The sequence below is a fragment of the Neopelma chrysocephalum genome, unplaced genomic scaffold (assembly GCF_003984885.1).
Source record: "Neopelma chrysocephalum unplaced genomic scaffold, ASM398488v2 Primary Assembly neopelma1_90, whole genome shotgun sequence".
Classification (NCBI taxonomy): Eukaryota; Metazoa; Chordata; class Aves; order Passeriformes; family Pipridae; genus Neopelma; species Neopelma chrysocephalum.
The window spans coordinates 1,152,952-1,174,952 of NW_020897752.1; the positions used below are offsets into that span (position 1 = coordinate 1,152,952).

Below are 22,001 nucleotides of genomic sequence, written 5' to 3' on the forward strand. Positions count from 1 at the left end.
CAGATTTGACTCACTGCAACGCCAACAAACCCCGTGCTTTCAGCACAAGTAGCCCCAGGAACGAGCCATTAACTAATGTCTCTAATTGCTTTACATCCCTGTGGATTATTCTTTGATTGGAGCTTTCACTCTCTCTTTCCCATCAGCTGTGACTTTTAGCCTGCTGTTTGCACCCTCCTTACAGGGCTGGGAACAATTTGGGCTATTTCTATATGAATTTTTTTAACTCTCCGTTGTTAGAGGCAGCACACTGAGACAGCAGCTGAAAAGAATAAATTCAATAAGGCTATTTTCTCCCTTTCTGTGTGTGCAATTCCCCTCCTCACAGCACGGTACGTGCACAGCTCTTTGCAAGGGCACGTTGGAGACTGTCAGATCCCATTGGAATTGCTGCCCTGGGCACGGCAGAGCCGGGGACGTGGAAAGATGTGCTTTGAAGGTGCTGCTGTGTTGAGCAGGGCAGGGGGAGGAGGTTTCAGCTGGGCTTTTTTTGTCCCCACTGATCCCAGAGGGGGAAGAGGAGCAGCAAGAGGTTCCAACAGAGCTTCCTTCTCGCTCACCTTTGTCTCCAGAAAAACCAGGGAAGAGAGAGGTCAGGAGTTGGTCCAACTACAGAGCTTGGCAGGGGCTCAGGCTAAAATCACGCTGGCACTGTGCTTTTAACAAAGATCTGCATCTGCAGCAATCCGTGGTGACTGTATTCCCTCCTCTCTGCCTTTCCAGGAGGAGAAGCTGTGGCAAGAAAGGACACAGGAAGCAGGCCTGGAATCTAGTTTCATTTTATTTTAGCAAACCGCATGTTCTTCACTTATCAACATCTCTACATTAGCAATTGTATAGCTCTCCAACTTCTCTTTAAAAAAGGGTAAACAAGAGGGGACAAACTCAGGCTTTTTCATCTCTTAAAAACATCTGAAAGTTGGATTCAAGAAGACTTTGATATATTTTGGTTTCAAGGTAACAGATGTGGTGTGGAAACACTAATTCAAATCACCCGCCTGATCGAGAACTGCCCCTTTTGGAGCCCCTCTGGCACCAGACCCTCAGGAGAGGCTGAAGATGCGACTCACCCTCGTCACACAGCCCTGGCTGGTCGGGAGGAGCTGGATGTGCCACCCCCTCAGCCCGTGGCTCTGAGGAAAGCAGCACCTCGGGGCTCAGTGCAAGTGCTGTATGTACACGGCTCCCCCACGGAAGCGCCAAGGCCCTCGGCATGCAGGGATCTAGGGAGGACTCTTCTGCCGCGGCACCTTCTCATTAAAGAATCACATTCCCTCAGTCATCCTGTTCCTGCTGTCTAAAGATATAAAGATCTTCTTTGAAGAATTGTTTTAAAAGCCAACCCTCCCCCCGGAACCCCCGCGGAACACCGTAAATGTACAGATTAGAGACGTCCTAGAAAAGTCCTAAAATTATTGCAGAAACTAAAGATGACTCGTTCCAGGGGAGGGGCAGGCACGAGGCACAGCATCGAGATCTACCGAACGCTCGGGGCGGTTTGATTTAGTTTTCAGCTTTTCCCCCATCATTCAAGAAAAAAAAAATAAAAAAAAAATTAAAGAAGTGTTTAAGCATCAGAACTAAAATACAAATGCACGTTGACTTATAAAACAAGATTGTGGATTTGACCATGGGGTTCCCTGACACTGGAAACATTTTACTTTTTTGCCCGGAGAGATTTCCTCATGGTGGATTTGCCCTTAGCAGAGGGTTTCACTTCCTTCCTCCCGCTGGCTGCTGGTTTCTTGGAAGAGCTGCCACCAGAGGGTTTCTTGATGGCTGGGGCTGCTGGTTTGGCTTTCTTAGCAGGGGTTTTAACCTTGGGAGGGGGCTTTGCTTTCCCCCGGCGGGCTGCGGGGGTTTTCCTTGGCTTGGGTTTGGACTCTCTTCGCTTCATCGGAGGGGCCCTGCTCCGGGATTTGGGAGGTGGCCTCTTCTGCATCCTGTCAGGAAGAGAGACAGCACAGGAGCTCAGTGTGAGGGTACCAGGAGCAGAGCTGCTGTCAGCAATTTGCATTAACGGGGATTGGCATCCCTGTTCTTTGCCACGGCTGCTCCTCCCGCAACAGCACATTCCATGAGCTACATCCCAAAGAACAAGAGCTCCTCCGGTAGCTCTCACCACGCTGAGCTCTTCCCATCCCCACAGAGCTCTGCCAGAGAGGCTTCCAGCCCCTTCCTTAGGCAAATAAACAAATAAATAATGACAGTGAATCAGTGAGCTGTCAGAACAATTAAGAGCCCTAAGCACTCTCTCTCCTCTCTAAATGGAATTTCATTACTTAATGAACAACACTCATCTTAAATCCACATTCTGAGTGAGGGCAGGTCTCATCTGGCTACAGAGCTGCAAATAATACTGTAGGGAAGAGTTTTCCTAAGGAAATTAGTAAATACAAAAAGTCCCGTGTAAAACATCACACTTTATAAAGCAGGAGACTAAAGTCAATATGAAGAATAAACACAGGCTCTCTCTCATCTGGAGGAAGAAAGAGGAAAGCTTCAAACTATGGAATGGGGAGATCAGTATCTCTGGAGCAAGGAATAATTAGAAACTTCTTCCAACACCTGTGAGTAACAGCCCTGTGGATAAATGACCACACCAAGAGTCACCTGAGCACTCTACAGCTCTGACAGACACTTCTATTTTATCCAAAGGAGCCCACTCATCTCTCAGGCTGCCATACCTCTTCTTTGGTGGGGGCTCTTCCTCCTCAGACTCTTCCTCTTCAGATTCTTCTTCCTCCTCAGATTCCTCCTCTTCTTCCTCATCAGATTCCTCAGAGTCCTCATCCTGCTGCTTCTCTGGGTAGAGCACATCTGGGCTACAAGAGGGGTCTGGTCAGAGTGTGATTTGTTTCTAAGGATGCAACTCCAGGGTTGGCAGGCCTTGGATGAGCCTGGCTCTCATCTGGCACAGCAGACTCCCCCTAAGGTTACAGCTTTGAGCCTAATCCAGAAATGCCCCCAGAATTCTGTGATTGCTCCTCTCCCAAACCAACATTCCTTAGTCTCTGCAATGGCAGAAGCACAACAGCTTGGGAATGCCCCAGGCCTAAGCTGCCTCTTCTCTGGCTCTCTCCCTCATTTCTCCTTCCCTGCAAACCCAGGGGGACAGACAACAAAGGGGCAGGATCAGACTTCAGGGACTGAAATGGGCTGAAGGTGTGAGGTCTGTGTGTGTGTGCAATAAAGGAAGGGGGGAGTAGAGACTTTATTGACTATGCTGCCATTTGGCTCTTCCTGGGACACCAAGAGTCCATCCCGGTGCTCCACAGGGCCCAGCACAATATCAGCTCCCAGCAGGAGCAGAAAGGCTGGTTTAGGCTCACAGCAGCTAACCCAGGCCATGCTCCCCCCTCCCATTCCTCTCCCCTCAGGAAGGCTAACAGCTGGCTCCTGCTCCTTAGGAGCAGCCTTGCACTGAGAACCCACCACACTCCCTGCTCAGGTGAGTCTGTTCTAGCACTGGAACACTTAAATAGCCCCAGCCTGCAACAAAAGCATCAGGGCAGGCTACCTGAGAACACTGAGCCCAGCATTTTTACTGCCCTTAAAAGCTTCCCTTGCTAATGAAATCAGCTTTATGCTCACCCACAGTCAGACACCCAAGACACGTCATTATCCAGAGTAAGGGTGACAATTTGGCAGTTCATCAGTTACTAAACCCCCCACAACCTCCCTGTAAATAGAAGGTTGGCTCAGGAACCTCAGCTCTGCCACCTGACCCGTGCAACACTTCTCTTGAACATCATTTTACAGCCAAGCTCTTTACCTGGGATAATAAGGGAAGCAGAGCTGAAAGGTTCCACTGAAACCCTTGCCAGAGATTTGCTCCATCCAGCCATTCTTCTCACATTTCTGCAGGGTTCTCTTCAGTAGATGCACTGTGAAAGAGAAAAGAAATCAGAGAAAGGCTGTGTTACTATCTTTGTCCTCTTGTCTGACTTCACTGCTCTCTGCAGTGCCCTCTGAAAGCAGAGCTGGAGTCAGGATGGGAAATCCTCTCACAGTCAATTTTCAAGTAAGATACAAGTGTTTGTTCCTGAGCACGTGGCAAGTGTAGCTCTACATTCTCAAGGGAAGAAGTCAAGAATGGTGCACGTTTCTGATGTCATGATCAAGGGATGCTCCTTCAAATGCATTCAGCAGCACCATGTAACTACTTCTGTCCAAATTTAACCCAGGTCTCAGCTTTCTTCACCCTGTCCTATAAAGGGTTTTTTTAAAACAAGCCTTTTTCCCTGTTTTTGCCCTCCTCATGTTCTAAATGTCGTGTGTGCTCCATCCTTCCCCATTCTGTGGTTTGCTTTTTGTTTTGTTTTTTAAAGGGTAAAATATTTGGTCTAGAAATACAACAAATGCACTTTTTATTCCAGTCTGTCACTCCAGACTTTTATTTCAGCCATTCCATTGTGCACTGTGTAAGAATTGTAACTCAAACAGTAAGTACAGGGGATCTTTGTCTGTGGCAAAGGGCTGAGGTTGTTTAGTCAGTTCAGAACCATTTCCAGCTTGAATTAGAGGGGCCAGTTATATATTGAGCTCCCTCCAAACCCAGGGAAAAGCGAGGTCTGCCCTCAAGCACGTTCCAAAGAGGTTTATGGTTATAACCACAAGGCTGGTTTTACTCTGGGTACCAAAGATCAACAGCAGCATGTAAAGGATTTGACTCCAGTCAAGTCCAGTTATAAGATGAGGTATAAACTGGGGAGGAGAGCTGAGCTCTGGCTCTGCTTTCTCATCTCATCAGATCTTCCTCCAGTTGCTCTCAGAACAAAGCAGAGATCATCAAAATTCCTTTTACGTAACGGAAGGAGAAAGAAAACAACAGATTGCAGCTGAGATTTCTTTATCTGCCTTGCAGGAGTGACAAGCAGTGGAGGCTGGCTCAGCACAGCCCTCTAAGGACCAGGGACATTTCCAATGGTCCTGAAAATAAACCATTCCAGGAAGGTTTATTCCACTTAGGAAGCCTGGAAGCTCTTTTCCCTGTCCCAAGATTAAGAAGTCACAGTTGACATCAGTCTCTAATTGGCAGAAGGCCTCAGGCAACTTCTTTAGCCCTGGAAGGTGTGCTGTGTGTCAGTGAGCCCTGCAGCAAACAGCTGTGCTGATGCTGTGCTTCAGCTCCAAGTGCAGAGGGCAGGATCAGCAATCTCCTCTCCAGCCCCTTGTCCTGAGCACTGGCACCAGCTCTGTGACACCACAGGAACAAACTGATCTACCTTCAGGTTTGACTCGAGGAGAGACTGCTGGGAGCTCAGCCTGCTTCAACTGACCTTCAACTGCATCGGGGCTCAGCCCAAACTACCCAAATAAGCCATTCCAAGATCTGCTTTAAAGGCTCTGATAGCACTGCTTCTGCTAAAGCAAAAGTCAAACCAGACATTAGTGTTGCTCCTGGGAACAAAGACGTGCCAAACCTCCTCCCAAATACAACACGATTAATTTCTCTCCTCATCTGCTTGACCTTTTAAAAATCAAAGCCAAACAAGGATCTCCAACAAATCAGTAAGAGGGGTGCTCAGGAATTTTTTTAGAAGTCAGACTATGCAACTTCTCTAAATAAAAAGCAATTAGGAACTGCATTGATACCAAGCTGTTGCCTTTCAAAACAGAGAGAGACAGATGAAATCAACTTGGTGATTTAAGAACAATCAAGTACTTGAATACTATTCCCCCTTCCCAGCTACAGACAAGAGAATCGTGCATTCTGTCTCAGGAACTGGAGACAAGAGAATCGTGCATTCTGTCTCAGGAACTGGCCTTTGTCCGGCTTGAAAGGGACTGATGGGAATTAAAACCACTGAGCATCTCTGCAGCACAAAGAGCTGAGCAGCTGCAGCTCCCTGCAAGCTTGGTGGAATAGTTTAAAGGTGCTGCACAGGCACATCTGCAGCTGCAGGACTCTCCCTCTCAGCACGTAGAAGTGTTACATGGATGGGTACTTTACCCTGGAAGTTGGAGTTGGTCCCTGGGTAATTTTCCAGGATATACTTCTTCAGCGCTGTGGTGGAGCAGGTCTTCGGTTCGTTCATGGCCACAATAGCAGACAGGATGGCGTCTTCCATCAGAGTCCCACCCAGCAGGGGCTTCTCCCCTGATTTCTTCAGCTATTTTCCAAGGAGGAAGAGAAAAGCATCAAGACAAAATTCTCCCAAACCAGGTCAGGACAAGCTCCTCTGCACCAGGTGGGTCGGCGCTCCTGCATTAGCACAGATATGTTTAATATTAAAACACTGCACAGGGAACGCTGCTCTCCCAGCTTTAAGTGGGAGGCCAGGCCCAGTCAGTCAGCTGGCCTGGGGGGCTTATCAGCAACACCTCATCCCAGTCCCCAAACACACTGCAAGTCTAAGGGCCTATCGCTCAGGGGAGGGAACAAAGCAAAATAAATCACATCATCCTCCATCCCACGGACCAAATGTACTCAAGGACTTCTGTGGCACAGACGTAAAAGACACAGCAGGCATCTGGGGTACCTGCTGCACTTCCAGTGAGGGATGGAAAGGAAGGCTTACCCCCCCCAGCTCCCCACTGTGCTGGTGAGTCAGAGCTGAGGCAGCGTGTGCAGCACGCTCAGCAAGGAAACGGGGGGTCTGCTCCTGAAATGGAGACCAAGAGGAGACCAAGAGTCCTACTGCTTCAGAGTTGGACAAGTCCTGAACGTGCCAGGCTGCTGGAGAAAGGGGTACCCAGTGATGGGGGGAGAGGGCGCAGCCACTGACATCCAAGGCTTGTGGTCAACAGAAGAGGAACTCAGTCTCTGACCTGGAATGTCCCAGACGCTCCTTTCCCTGTGATCTGCTCTAACTGGCCCTTCTCTACAGCTCTCTGCAGGGCATTCTTCAACAGCTGGGGCCTGAAACACAGGAGGAGAAAGCTTTACTGACACACACTGACAGCTTCAAAACCAAACAGACAAACAGTTTGCAGAGTGTGAGCAGAGCAGCACTTACCGTGCTGTCTGCCCACATCCAGACACGTTAAATGGAGACCTGTCAGCACGCTCCTGACATGGAACACGGCAGCGCCGCGGGAGCTGAGCTGTGCCAGGAACAGGCACCTGCCCTGGGCAGGATTCCCTCCCTTGGAACAGCACACCTGATGTGGTGGGCAGTCAGTCTGCTCACAGGGGTTACCTGACACAAGCCCCTGTTAGAGGTGACACACGGGGTTCTCCTAGTTTTGCTTCCCAAGCCTCAACTCGCTCCCTACAGGCAAACTGTGAGATTACTGGACACGTGTGCCTGCTGAAGCATCCAGAACCAAGTGGGATGAGATCCTGAGCAGAGGCTTCCACATCCCCACAGCTAAGGGGATGTGGGTTTGGTTCAGGTGTGCAGAGCAGTGCTGCTGGCAGTGCCAGGAACAAAGACTGGGCGTGGAGGGATGCAGAAAAAGGCACCGCTTTTCCTCAAGCTTTCCACAGGCTCTGCAACTCAGAGCAGCACCTGGCTGCTTAAACACAGGACTGAGTCACCATGAAGGGAGGCAGAGCCAGAGGAAGGCTGAGTTTCCCTGCTCCTCTGCTTGCTAAAGGACTCCAGCACCTACCTTACGTCTACTTTGAGTTTGGGGTAATACTGAGACACGTATTTCTTGATCAGGCTGTAAGAAGCTTCCTTGGGCTCACACAGGCGGGTGAAGGCCAGGGGCAGGACGTCCTCCAGCTTCACCTGCTGCTCTGCAGTCGGGGCCGAGGTGCTTTTCTGAAACACACACACTTTAACACATCAGTGAGGCCCAAAACTCTGCATTTCTGCACCAGCAATGCACAGGTGGGGAGAAGAGCTCCTGACCATGGCCACAGAGCTGGAAAACCAGATGCTGTAAGGCAGCTGTCTAAATTAACAACTTTAAAACTTTAAGTAAAATTTGGCTGAATTTTCATAGGAGTCTTAGGAAAGCTTTACAAATACAAATTGCTGAGTATTTCACATATTTTTAATGATTTCCTTCCTCTTTCTATAGAAATTTTTCCTCTACTACCCTTCAATGAATCAGGAGAAAAATCATAGAATCACAGAATCATTAAGCTTGGAAAAGACCTTTAAAATCATTGAGTCCAACCGTTCCCCCCCTGCTGCCCAGGCCACCACTAAACCTGTCCCCAAGGGCCACATCCACACATTTCTCGAACATTTCCAGGGATGGTGATTCCACCACTGCCCTGGGCAGCCTGTTCCAGTGCTTTACAACCCTTTCTGACATGAAAATTAAAACCCATCAAAGGCAGGACCCATTTACACAGATCAAATCTTCCCCAAAATGAGCAGCTAAACACGAGTCTATTTTTTTTGAGATAACACAATAAGAGCTTGATTGAAGCCAACGCTCCCTTCTAAGTTTTCCTCCATCCCTTTTGTTACAATGAGAGAGGATGATCAGGAAAAAAAGGTCTACTCTTTATAGAGAAAATGTGCTGAAATTCAGTGATTTGATGCTGAACAGCAGCTCTGCAAACAGTCCAGTGGGTGAGAGAGCTGCTCCCCAGCCAGCTGAATTCACCAAAAACATTTGTTTTGCTGCCACACAGAGAAAGGAACTACAAAGACACCAATAAGCTGCACAGAGAAGTGATGTGTCAGCAGGTATCAGGTGCCTTGCTCACACTTCTCACGGGGCCAGTGGCCTCTATTTAAAGAGCTACAATGCAATTACCTTCCTTCAGTGCCCTACACCAAGTGTGTGACCATTTCCCTCAGCTTTAGGGCTCTTGGTCTCCCTGGGAGGCAAGAGAAGAGCACCAAGGCATTACCTGTCTAAGTTCACCTGTCTAAGCCCTCAGGGGATTGGCAATTCCAGCTCAGGATTTTGTAACTGCAGCGTTAGGAATGTGTTTCACACACCCAGCACAGCACAGAGTGGAGAACAGCAGTGCTGGAATCGTGACTAACTGTGAAGCTCAAAAAACCAGCCCCATCACATCTGACTGCCTCAGAACAACACCCAACATCAGCAAGTTTCTTCCAGCAGCTTTAGGATTTTTTCTTCTTCCTCCCTCTGCCCTCACAGCTCATGGAAAAACGTTCACCTGGCAGTCCTGAAGACTGGAGTACTCCCTTTATCCACACAACAGATAGAACAGACACAGCAGTAGCATAAAGCTCTCTTACAATACCTGAGAGGCATCTCTCTCTACCAGGTAAAGACAGAGGAGGAGCTTCATGGTTATTCAGTTTTCTGCCTCTGAACCAAAGCCTAGGGGTTTAATGTAAACATTTTAAAACTAAGAATTTGATTATTCAACTTGGTTTTCAGTTCTCATAGTAGCTTTCTGATTCTGAGTGAGTGGGAAGGGTGTTTTAATTACTGTGCTTGGGGAGGAAAAGCACAGCAAGGAGGAGAACGCTCTTTGTGGAGGGGTTAGGTACATTTCATAAGGTACATGTGTTTCAGTGCAAGGTTTTTCAGAGTATGGTTTAAAATGGTCCATCTTACCTTTCTGTCTCTGGCTTTTGGAACAGTTTTTCCTGCATTAGACACCACCACAAAGCTCCCAGAAGCTCCCTTTCCTTTCACCTAGTTCAAAAGAAAGTCTATTTCAGGGTAATTCAGAACAATAACAACTTGAGAGAGACTCACTGATATCATGACACAGATTTTGAATGTACTGTCACCCTGGCGATGGCAGAGGCCTGATTTGAACCTACTGAAACTTCAGTAAGATCAGAAGCTGCAGCCAGACATTAATACAGACCCTGCTGTCCTGAGCAGGAGATCCTGGCAGATAACACAGGCATAAATTACCCTGTTAGAAACCCACACTGCTGCAGAAGTGCCACTGCTGGACTCACGTGCTGCTGCAATGCTGTGACACAACCCTCAGAAACGGTCAGAAATTGCACAAAAACCAACTGTGCAAAGTAGCTGAGTGACAGAACAGTGCTGAAGTTCTGTCAGGGTCTAATAGAGTGGAGACAGAGGCTCATTAACCTCCACGAGGGAGAACATGGTCAACCCAGAGACCTGCTAATGGAGTTAAGAAACTCCTGTGTAAGTCACAGGATCATGGACTGGTTTGGGTTGTAAGGACCTTAAAGCTCATCCCATCCCACCCCCTGCCATTGGCAGGGACACCTTCCACTGGCCCAGGTTGCTCCAAGCCCCGTCCAACCTGGCCTTGGACACTTCCAGGATGGGGCAGCCACAGCTTCTCTGGGCAACCTGGGCCAGGGCCTCCCCACCCTCCCAGGGAAGGATTGTTTTCCCATATCCAACCTGAACCTACTCTCTGTCAGTTTGAAGCCATTCCCCCTGTCCCGTCACCACATGCTCTTGTAAAAAGTCTCCCTTCAGTGCTGCCACCTGCAGTGCTGCTCCACAAGGCAGCTCTTACCTGCCTGATGATTCCCCTCTCCAGCTCCCTTTTCAGTGCTTGTTTCAGGAGATACCCTCTCCTCTCCAGCTCCAGGGAAGGGTATTTGTGGATGATGTATTTCCTTATTGCAACGACCGAGGCACCACTCTTCTGAAAGCAGGCCTGAAACAGAAACAAAGCATAGGTAGAAACCACCTGCCCTGGAATTGTCCTGAGTGGGGCTGGAAGAACAGAGACTGGACTGATGCACAGGGTGCCAGGGCTGGCCTCTTCACCACAACGACTCAAGAGCTTAAAAGGACTAATAAAATACTTAACTTTTGCCTTCAGAGTAGTTGAAGAGCAAACACAAAAGCAGCACAGCAAGCACATAGCAGCCACTCCCCTGCTCTGAAGCACTGACGTGGAATGGCTTAAAACAGAAAATACAGGCACCTTCTGGCAAACCAACACTGCATAATGGGTAAATAATTTCATTAACATCAGACAGAGGAATCACTAAGTCAGAACAAGCTGTCAATTAATGTTTTTAAGAAGATGGAGAATTGACATAATAAATGAGTAAAAAATGCTGAGAAGTTCATTCTGAAGATGAAATAGCTGGAAAGGCCATCTTGCAATTAAGGCTGGTGGAGTCCAGGCCTCCTGTAAAGGCAGAACCAAGCCCTGAGGGGAGAGCTGCAGCACAACTACAACAGCACAGGAGGGATACAGTAAAGCAACAAACACCACTTTGGAATGCAGATTTACAGTATCTTCCTCTGTCCTGAATTAGAGTAGGTTAATGATAAAGAAAGAACACGTATCAAGTAGATGTCTTAATCAAGATAAAGGAAGTTAAATGCATCTAGAAGGCAGAGCAAGTAACTGATGACAGCAATCCACCAGGTTATGCCATCCTGGCTGTTTCTCATAACGTAATTAGGGAGGGAAACGAATTCTAAACCAAGAAATCAGCTACAGGGCCCTTCATCATCCTCACGGACTCACATTTCAGCTCCATGGGCTGCCAGGCAGAAGCACACACCCCTCACACACCAGCTTTCCTGCTGACAGACAGCACTACCACCTGTACCTCAGCAAGCTGAAATGGTGCACTGTAGGCACACACATTGCTCTGCTTTGCAACAGATGAACCAAAGACACGCTTGTCTCCTGCTCACCCTGATGGCCTCGGTTAAAATGGCATCCATCTTGGGCCGGGAGGTGGCTGCCATCTGGGTCTGCTTCTGTGCCCGGGCGAGCTGGCTGGCAGAGAGCGTGGCCCACGCAGGGATGGTCTTCTTCACCTTCTTCTCCTTCTCCTTGGACTGCTCCTTCTCGCTTGGGAAGCACACAGAGCAACAGTAAGACAAGAGGCACTAAAACAAAGCCAACAAGCAGAGGAAGAACAAAAAAACCAACCAGCCCAGAACATCTGACATTGTTTAAATTAAAATAACTTATAGAATATTTTGAGGTTTCTATGAGTAAAAGAGAGCCTGTCTCGATATTCAGCCTCACATGTGTTCTAGAACAGCAGCTACATATGATCAGTAGCTTCTTCCTGAGAAATATGAGCTTCTTAAGGGACTCATCCCATTTCCCCCATCTCTCCCACCACCCTTTCTCTCTCTAAACCCTGACTTCCTTCAGAATCCCACCCAATTCCCTGGATTCAGCATCAAGCAAGCCTTACTCCTTTTTGGTTTCTTCTGAGGACTTTGTTTCCCCCTTCCCTTCATTCTCAGGTTCCTTTGGCTGTTCTGCTTCATTGGATGCAGCAGGCAGGGTTTCAGTCTCTTGTTCCTCTCCAACAGAGGCGGATTCCTCAGAGGTGACTTCTGCATCTAAAAGATGTGAAAAAGCATCAAGTTACTGCCCAAAACCAGCTTTTATTCTTCAGGAATGTAAAGGGGGAAAAAAAAAAGCTTAAAACACACCTCAAAAATTATTTCCCACTGATTTCTTTTCTCTAATTTAAATACATGATTCAAATGTAACTTAAGAAGTGAAGAAAACTACTGAAAAGAGCTTCAATAAAGTGCAATCAACCCCCAAATGCCAGAAAAACTGCAAACAACATCATGTAGCATTTTCACAATGAACCAACTCCCCCAGTGTTCTCCTCTTAACTCCAGGAGTTGCTGTTGCAGTTCTCCCTCAGCAGAGAGGCCTGGGAGGGGAAGGGGGGAGGAAACCACTGCCATGAAACACTGAGATTCTCCACCAATTTGAGCACTACGTGTTTTTAACTCAGGAAGTGTCCAAGGCCAGGTTGGATGGGGTTTGGAGTAACCTGGGCTAGTGAAAGTTGTCCCTGCCCATGGCAGGGGGTGGGATGGGATGGGCTTTAAGGTCCCTGCCAACCTAAACCAGTCTGGGATTCAATGAAGCAGCTTTGTTTATGACCAGGTTGTTTTCAAACCCAGAAGTGCTTGAAGGGTATTTATTTACCATCCCATCACATTTTTCCAGGCTTGGAATGCTGTAGATTGCACATGCCCTGGCAGGAACACTTCTGTATCAGAAGGATCAAATCCAGTCAGAAATCAACTTAGTGAATATATATTTAGCTGAGAACAGGCCTTAGAGGCTGGGCTGCCTACTAGATAAGACAAATATAAACCGAAATTCCACACGTTTTGGATAAAGAGCTGCCCACCATCACTGCTCTGTGCAGCTTAAGAATTCCTGGTACATTCCTGTGCACAGTTTTCCCACGGAGGCATTTAAAATGCACAGTGAATTAAGAGAAGGTTTCATATGTAATTCAGTTAATTGTGACACCAAAGAGGACAAAGTCAGTGAAACCAACTGTAATAGTGAAGTGACACATTCTGAGACACTGAGGTGAAGCTGCTCAGCCCAGACATGTTAATATCAGACTGGATTTTATGACACATTGTGGTAAAATGTTTTTGTTCAGACAAACAAAAAAAAAAATTAAATGCTTTGTTTTTCTATTCATTAACTCTACCTTTTGATCTCAAGCCATCAGCCTGACACTACTGAAACTTCACAATTTCTTTACTCTAAAAGATGTGCAAGCTTAAAAGGGACTATATTTAGCCACATTTTCACGTCTGGAGCGTCAGGACTTTGCCAAGGGGCATGAAAGACAAAACAAATGGGTTCAAGCTGAAAACAGTGTCTGCAAAACACAACTTCCCAATAATCCTGGCAAAGCCTGTGACAAGCAGCCAAGCATTAGTGATATTTCAATCTTGGCAGTGGGGTTTTTCAGGAGTTTCAGAACACAAGCCTGTGTTTGGATGTACTTTAACAACCCACTATTGAACTATTCCATACCTGCTTTGACCTCTTCCCCCTCGGCAGGTTTGCTCTTGGGAGGGGTTTCCCGGGAAGTGGAGTTCACGGAGCGGCGGATTGGCATCGTGTCGTCTTCAACTTTCTACAAAAAGCACATGAAAATCACTACAGATGCTGGGAAGAATCAGAAAGGTCTGAAATGGGATTAAAGCAAATCAAAGCAGCATAGGTAGAAATGTTCTGGTTTGGATTTTTCAGGATGTTAAAGCACAGTAACCCTCAAACCAGCTTCTTCAAAGCATACCAGGAGAGGATAGATTCATATTTTACAGTTATAAAAGAAGTCATTTCAATTCCAAATTAAATGAGAGATGAGGATTTTGAGAGATACATCATCTCAGGGAAAGCAGGGGAGGGGACGCAGAGTTTGTTAGACTCCCAGTCGAGTTTCCTGGAAGCAGGGGAGAAAGAGTACTGAGTAACCTTCAGCAGGACTGGAAGTCAAGGACTGATCCAAGGGCAAGCTTGGAGAAAGGGCCAGCCCCTACCTCACTTAACTTGTCCGTGTGGATCAGCTGAGCTCCCGTTAAGAGTGGAAGCGCCTTATGATGCACGGGTTCAGCTTCAGACAGATCAGTCGCCATTTAAATTAATTTCTAGCCCCAACAATGTGGAGCCCCAGGTTTTAACCCCAAGGAACTTTTTCCTAATGGTTTTCACAGTGCAGTGAGGAGTCAACCTAAAGTACAGAAAAGATGTGGTGTGAAAATTAACAAAACAAAAACATCTACGTCCAGGTATCTATCAAACTAAAGAGGAAAAAGAAAAGGGTAAATGATTTACAGCTCGTGACTAACACAACTGACAAGCAACACTTGCATTCAACAGAGGGGCTAAAACGTGGATGGGAACTGCAGAGCTATGGATGGAGCAGAACTGGGGAAGGTACAAGCCAGACCTGGGGAAGGTACAAGCCAGACCTGCTCCATTAAAACATGGCTGAAAATTAAAAAGGCTCTTTAAATTCAGGACAAGCATTAGCAAAAAGCAGCCATTGCACTGTGGCCCTCAGTGACATTGGGTGAGAGCAGGAGCTGACACACGGAGCAAGGAATTGAACCAGTCAGTCTGTTAGGCAGGAAACACAAACACTGGGGACCCAAACCATGCCCCCAACCCAAATTAAACCCCATGCATTTAAAGAAAAGAAGGAGTCTTTTGATAAAAAAAGATAACAAACAAAACAGCATTCTCCATGCTTTCCAGCAAAAAAGGTAAGCTTTCCAAAACTCTGCTCCAAGCACACGCACTGCCATGGATGCCAAACAGGTTAAGCTGAGTTTAACCCTCACCAAGTCTCACTCCTTACTCCTGTGACACTTTTACAGCCTTTCTTACCTGTTGCCCACCTGCCTGCACTGGCCTCTCCTATGGAGAGGGGCTCCACTGATTCCATCACAGAACAGGGCTCATCACAGAACAGGCTCATTCAGTTCCTCTCAGCACCCCTTCAAAAACCTCAGAAGCAAACCAGGGCTGGACCCATCCTCTCCAGTTCCACCCTCCAGCCTGTGTGCTTCCCTTCCTTACAGAGAAACAGCCAAATGCTCCCATTTTCCCCTCTTCTGGGTGGGTTTTTGCTCAGAAGGCAGGCACTTTCCACACATTTTCACTTTTAATAAGTGTTTTCCCCAACCTGAGTGTTTTCCTCTTGAACAGAGACCCACCATCACTGCCAGCCCTGTTTTCAAGATGACTTTCAGCACTTTTTCAGTACTTGGCACTGCTCTCCCCATTGCCCTGCACCACACCAACACCAATTCTTGCCCCAAACAGAGTCCTCTCATTTTCCAGCACTGGGGATTCCTAATCAGAGGCACTTCTGACAGGAGCTGAACAGTCACTCTGAAAAACCACGGACTTGTCTCAGCACCAGGGAAAGCAAGGCTCAGCAGCACCGGATGTTTTCTTCTGAGACAAAACAGAAAGAATCAAAACACACCACATGCCAAAACCCCCCCCCCAAAAAAAAAGATGAATGAAGCTTTCCTGTAAAATGTCAGAATGGGAAAAAATACTAATAGAACATATGAACTACAGCCCAGCACCTTTTTGGCCTGTTTTAAGGGATAATCCTTCCTCAAGTGTGGAAAGTGGGAGGAAAAATGAATTTTTGAGCTTCAGCTCAATATCCAATGTTTTTTCAGGCACGCAGAGCCTGAAGTCCTTTAAAAAAATGACAACATTTTGAAATGAGTCCTAAAACAAACAACTCCAAATCCCTCCTGAGGGAAATCAGTTGGGGGCTACAAAAGGCACATTCCCTGGGATGACACACACACAAGCCACGCTGTGGCTGACCTGGTCCTGGATTTTCTTTATTTTTAAACTGTGTGACCTGCATGGCACATGCATGAAAATACAATACTCCCAACTTTGACTTAAAATTGCCTGAGTTCTAAAAACCTCTATTTAGATCAGTGTACAAACCACTTGAGCCTTTTTGCTCTGAAGAGTAAAACTTAACACAGCACAACTCCTCCCTTCTGTGCCTACAACGCAGGCAAATAAGGCAGAATCCAGCAGAAATCATTGATTCCCTCTGCATGGATCATCTCCTGCTCAAAAGGGAATCAAGAGGGCAGGAGGATTATCTCCTCCTGACTTCAAAGCACTGAGAGTCTCCAGGGGCAAAGTCACAAGCCCCACCTTGGGAGAGCATCTCACTGCACCTGCTCAGCCCCTTTCTTTCCACACAGGGATCAAAAGTCCGTTTTCTGCACTGGGTGTGAAATATCAACCACAAACAGGCCTAAATTTAGTCCCTCAAAAAGATGAAGCAAAAAACTAGGTGGCTTTGCAACAGCAATGCAGGAAAACTGATTCCCCCCTCCAAATAAAATAGATTCATTTAACAGAAAAATCGAGTCGCACAAAACATTACCTGAACACCCTTTTTCAAAAGACAGCTCTAAACAGGAACCACAGTTACAATCACAAGCATCACTCTTAAGAATAGTAAAAATGAAAATAATAACTGTATTTTGCATTTACACAAACACCAAACAAACATTGTGCTTTGAAAGCGGGATGAGGCCACCAGCTGAGGATGCAGTTTTCAAGGTGCTTGTTGGGTAACTCCCATGAACACTTAAATCTGGTCTACTCAGAAAAATAAAATCACATCAGCAATGAAACAACCACCAGGATTCACACAAGCACAGAAAGTTACTCCTCACACGGCTACTCACACCCATTTTCCTAAAGGTCCTTTGAACTGCAGGTTCACAGGTTCCCAAACTAAGATGAACTAGTCATTCCAAAGCTGGGAATCCAGCAGGGAGCTGATAAGCAACAAAAACCCTCAAATTTCTGGTTTTCTGGAATGTGTCCAGTCTCCCAGCTCAGGGAATGTCCACTAATGGAAGATCCAAAGGTACAGGGAGCTTTCCAGGAACTGTTATGAAAAACTATAGCAATTCCCTCCTGAGTTATCAGCACATTGTCAGAGCAAAAAGAGAGGCTTCAAATGAGACACATTTTGGATAATATTTCAGAAGTGTGGAGTCCCCCCCCCAAAGTAACAGACATTAAAAAACCCCCCCAAGAACATTAAAAAAAAAAAATTAATTTGAGGCATAGCTTGGCTGAGTCCTTGAATTTCTGCTGGCCATAAGATTTTTCAACTTATCTCAGCCTTCAATCTCCCTTCGAGGGAAAAGGTTTTGGGATAAATTAGGTTTGGAACATGGCAATCCAAGTGTGAGGCTGCTGGAAACACCAAGTCACAGGGACTCGGGGTAGGGTGAGCAGGCTGAAAGCAAATATGCAATGGAAAAATGAGGAAGCATGTCCAGCCCTGAGCTGGGGGTGTCCCCTTACTGTCACACGACACGAACGGGTGACTGATGCACTTAAGATGGGACTGGTATAAAGTACATGATCCCTGCCTAGAAATGAGGCCAAAAAGGGGTAAAAACAGTTTTTATGCACTTGCAGGGTGTCAAGGGATACAAACCCAACAACCTTAGAAGCAGTGCAAGCAAGAACAACTGGTTATCGTCAGAAAGGCTTAAAAAGCAAAGTAAAACTGGATTTAAAAAACAGGCTATTGATTACTGTGCAATTGTTTACTACTCTATAAAGCCGAAGAGCATTTAAACGTCTCAGAAACCACTAAAAAAAGCACAGGAAATGTTAATATTTCTGTAAATCCAAATCAAACATGTCAAAAAATATCACTTTTTAAACTGCAAGCTGGCCAACTCTTTCAAGGCTTTTGGCCCCCTGAAATCCTCAAAGCTCGTCCCCAAAAACCCAGCCCTGGTAGCAGATACTTTCCCACAGCCCTCAGTATCTCATGCTCACAGTGTATATCCAGGAAAACCTTGGATATAAACGTGCTTCACAAAATGTATCTGTCAGGAGTTCTCAGGTGATGCTGTCACCGGCTGCTTCCCTGAGCTGCTCCAGCACTCATTGCTCTGCCTTTGGCTTTTCCAGCTTACTGAGCTGGACTTGGTTAAGTCAGGCCAGGAGTATTTAGTCATTTAAACCAGCCTAAAATTGTGCAAGGGAATAAAATACGCTACTGGATACAAAATACAAGTTAGTCCCCATTTCTGATCCTTGTCTGGCAACCTGCTCGGAAACTCCCTCACATGTGGCCGAGCACAGCTGGCATTCCCAGCTCTTCTGCTGCCATTCACCGAGTTTTATCCCGATCCTTAGGGCCACTGATTTCCCGGGATGTGTCCCAGCTGCCCAGACTTTGCAGCTGATTCAGCTCCAAGGGCTGTGTTTGCAGCTCTCCTGCGGTGGAGGCTCCCAGGGATCTGTTCCAGGCTACCTGAGCTGCTGCAAAAAGCAGCTTGTTCCAATTAAACAGGAATAGTGGTCCAGGACACGGATCCAAGAGCTCCAAGGCAACACATTCCTTGGGCTGACTGTGGTACAGCGTCCATTTCCATCCACTCCTTCCCTATATGGGGTTATGGGGGGAACCACAAACCCCACGTACATCAGGGTTCAGGGGAGCACAGAGAAAATCCCTCGTGCTTCCAGTGTCCAAACGCAGGAATTCCTACACTCAGAGACCCAAAGAAGAGTTTTTCTAAGCATAAAGATCTATTTCCATTTGAAAATACTTTCATTCAGGGTTGAATCTGGGTGTCATGGGTTTACCAGCCCCCCTGGGGGCCCATGGCACTGGGCCTCTGGCTCCAAATGCTGTGAATGCAACCAGACTCACACCTTACCTGTCCTGATTTTTACAGAGCACAGCAAAAACTGAACCCTGCCCTTCTGTGCACACAGATGCTGCTTTCACTGAAAAAAAAAGAAAAAAAAAAGAAGAAAAAGAAAAGGAAAAAAAGAAAAAAAAAAGGCACATTACTGGAGTGAGACTGATGCCCCCACGGGAGTGAGGGCTGAGCTCAGCACCTCGTCTCTGAGAGGGACACCACCCACCCCAAGCCAGCTCAATTTGCAAAGAAGTTTATTAAAACAGAAGTAAATTCCTGCCTCACCTCCACTCTTCACCCCAAGCACACCAGCTCAGTACAAAACCACTCCAGGTTACAGATTCTCTCCCATCACTCTGTGACCTGCACAGAAGGCACTAACAGCAGATCGTCCCTGTGGCCTGGATTATCTTCCATTCCTATATCCAGGAGTTTCTCCTCATGTCCCCACACACAGAGTCACAGCCAGTATTCACCTTAAATCACACCACCATCACACCCAGAAACTCTCCCAAAAACTTCAGCCAAGGGATTAATATGAAGCAGAATTCCTGCTTGCACAGCTGTCTCAAAATAGTCTCTGCACTGATGCTCGGGGTTGTGACAGTGACAATCTCTGTGGGACAACAGTTTTAAACAGTTTTTGGCTAAAATGGTCCTTGATCCAGATTCTCCACAGGCTGTCACTGCCACAAGCAGCTGAGGGATGAAATCACCCCCATTAGAGTGCACAGGGTTCAGCTTCAGGTTTAAAACGAGTTTAGGTCACAAACTTTAAAGTGCTGCAACATGAAAATCTCCTGCTGAAAGCTGCATAGCCTTGGATAAAATACCTTCACTCGGGATGCAGCTTTATGAATTTTGACAAACTGCTGACAACTGAATGCAAATTTAGGCTGCAAATGTTACATCTGAACCTTTTACAGGCCATCTCCTCCTTGCCTACACAGATTAAACTTAAACCCACTGTATAAACCCTCCTCCCAAACTATTACTCAGCCACCACTTATTATCCTACAGACAAAACTATACATGATAAAAGCCATTATTTCCTTGCAATCTGTATAAATCTACCCACACCTTACATTAGAGTCCATCAATGTAAAACTTTTATTCCCTCTCAAAGAAGTTGAAATCCTCAGAGGACCTCAGGTCACTTGTAACAAAGCACTGCCAAAAGATTTACACATCACTTTCTGCTGAAAAGGAAAATACAAGAGGAAAAAATATTCTGGACAAAAATAATTTAATGAGCTTCTACGTGAGGAATGTGAATGATGCATTGAGGAGATAATTTAGCATACAGCTAAAGGGGAAAAAGCTGCAAAAGCCACTTTCTTCAAAGCATTTACTCCTCAAAAGAAATTATGTGTATTTCCCACCCCCATTCATTTCTGATTTCCAAGGATCTCCCACTCTATCCACCAATTTCTTTGAGTCCCACCTGAGGAAGGTCAGTGCTCTCCTGCCCGCTCCATCAACCACCTCAGTTCTTGAACTGAACTCATCTCCCTCTCCTCTCACTCCCCTTGTGGAGGAGTGACAATTTTTATAAACACCAGCACTTCCGATCCTTTCCCTCCTCAATGGGACCTGCCTGCCAAAGTCTGCTGGCCAACTCTTTCTTGAAGATGCTAAAAATACTATTTATGGTCAAAACAAACAAAAGTCACGTGCTGGGAAAAGGGAGTGCAGCTCTTACTCAATAGATAAGAACTGGGAAGTGACACACTTGTTAACGCTCCTGAAAAGTGAGAAATACTTGAGTGTCTGTGAAATACCACAGATAGAAACAAACTACCCAAACTATCAGTCTCTGCTACACTGTATACAGGAGTGAACACACCCACAACCCCACATCAGCCAACTCTCCTCCAGTACGAGCTGAGTGGTTTGCAGACATTGGTGAGTGGGGAAAGAGTTAAAATACAGGTGAGAAGGATTTGTTCAGAGCAGTGTCCCTGGTCTGGAGCTGCCCCCAGGTGAAGCAGGTAAGCTGGTGGGGCTACACCAGCCGAGATTTTGGTAGCTGCTCCTTCTCTCCTTAAACCTTTGTGATGTTTTAGGCCAAAAAAATCACAGCGCAGAGTGTCAATACGGATAATGATTGGGAATGGGAGCCCGTCTGGAACAGCCCCGTTCCCGAGTGGACTTTAACAGCCTTCCCTATGCAGAGCCTGTGCACTAAGGGGAGGAGGGTCATTAACATTCTTTGCCCAGGCTGTGGCCACCTGGGCTCAGGGAGGCTCTCGGCAGTGCCTGGGAGCCTCACACAGGTCTGTATCCTCACACTCTGTAACCGCCGAGGGGTATTAGGGACCTCTTTTTAGGAAGCGCAGCCAGACAGAGGTTTCCCTCGAGCGGCGGCTCGACAGTCACTCGGAAGTGACTTTGTGCAGGAAAAACACCCAAACACCCGCACAGCCAAAGCGGCCGGGAGGCGGGAAGGCCAAGGCGCTGCACAAGTTTATAAATAGCGATTATTTGTTGTGTCGCGGCCCTGTCGGCCCCTTCCGCCGCTGACCTTCCCGAGGGCCCGCGCGGTGCCGGCGGAGGGGCAGCGGCGGCTCTGAGGCCGCTCGGGCCCCGCAGCTCCTTTGTGAGGCCCCGCCAGGCCCCGCGACACCCGGGGCCGCCCCTCGGGCCTGCGCCGGGCCGAGCCCCCCCGCGGCACCGCGCCCCGCCCGCGCTGCGTGTCGCGACACCCCGTCACGACACCCCCGCCGCCTCAGGCCTGTCAGGGCGCGGGGGAGGGGGGCTGAGGGCAGTTCCGGGGCCCCTCCGGCGGCGCCGCCAGGCCGCCCCCGCGCCTCGCGCGCAGCCACCCGCGGCCTCCCGGTGGCGGCCCCGCTGTCGCGGCCGGCGCGGGGCCGGGGGCGGGCGGGGCCGGGACTCACCGGGCCCGGCGGACACAAAGCGGCGGCGCCTCCAATGGCGGCGGCGGCGGGACCGGGGGGGGGGAGCGGCGGGGCGGGGGCGGTGCCGTGAGGGGAGGGGGAGTGGCCTCGGCGCGAGGCGGGGGGCGTGGCCCGACGCGCCGGCAGCCAATGGGAGGCCGCGGGCATTTTTCGAACGCCGGCCACCCCCCGGCCCCTCCCACGTGACGTGAAGGCGGTGCGAGAGGGGGGAGCGCGCGTGCGCGCGCGCGGCGGGGAGGCGGGGCCGGCCACGCGCTTCCC

The 22,001-nt window shown here is 47.9% G+C and overlaps 1 protein-coding gene across 2 annotated transcripts; it reads right to left on the bottom strand.

Moving 5' to 3' along the window:
- Positions 1-763: 763 nt before the first annotated feature.
- On the bottom strand, positions 764-21,795 carry HP1BP3 (heterochromatin protein 1 binding protein 3). Of its 2 annotated transcripts, XM_027693142.1 has the most exons (14): positions 21,720-21,772; positions 18,838-18,907; positions 14,128-14,318; positions 13,619-13,721; positions 12,006-12,156; positions 11,491-11,650; positions 10,346-10,489; positions 9,448-9,528; positions 7,561-7,715; positions 6,775-6,865; positions 5,957-6,116; positions 3,776-3,887; positions 2,688-2,825; positions 764-1,943 (listed from the first exon to the last, which is right to left on the bottom strand). In XM_027693142.1, the coding sequence occupies exons 3-14, from the start codon at positions 14,221-14,223 to the stop codon at positions 1,658-1,660; spliced, it is 1,677 nt and encodes a 558-aa protein (XP_027548943.1). In that variant the 5' UTR covers positions 14,224-14,318; positions 18,838-18,907; positions 21,720-21,772; the 3' UTR covers positions 764-1,657. The 2 variants fall into 2 exon arrangements, with proteins under 2 accessions (XP_027548943.1, XP_027548942.1); XM_027693141.1 differs by lacking the exon at positions 18,838-18,907 and having other exon boundaries at positions 21,720-21,795.
- Positions 21,796-22,001: the final 206 nt, after the last annotated feature.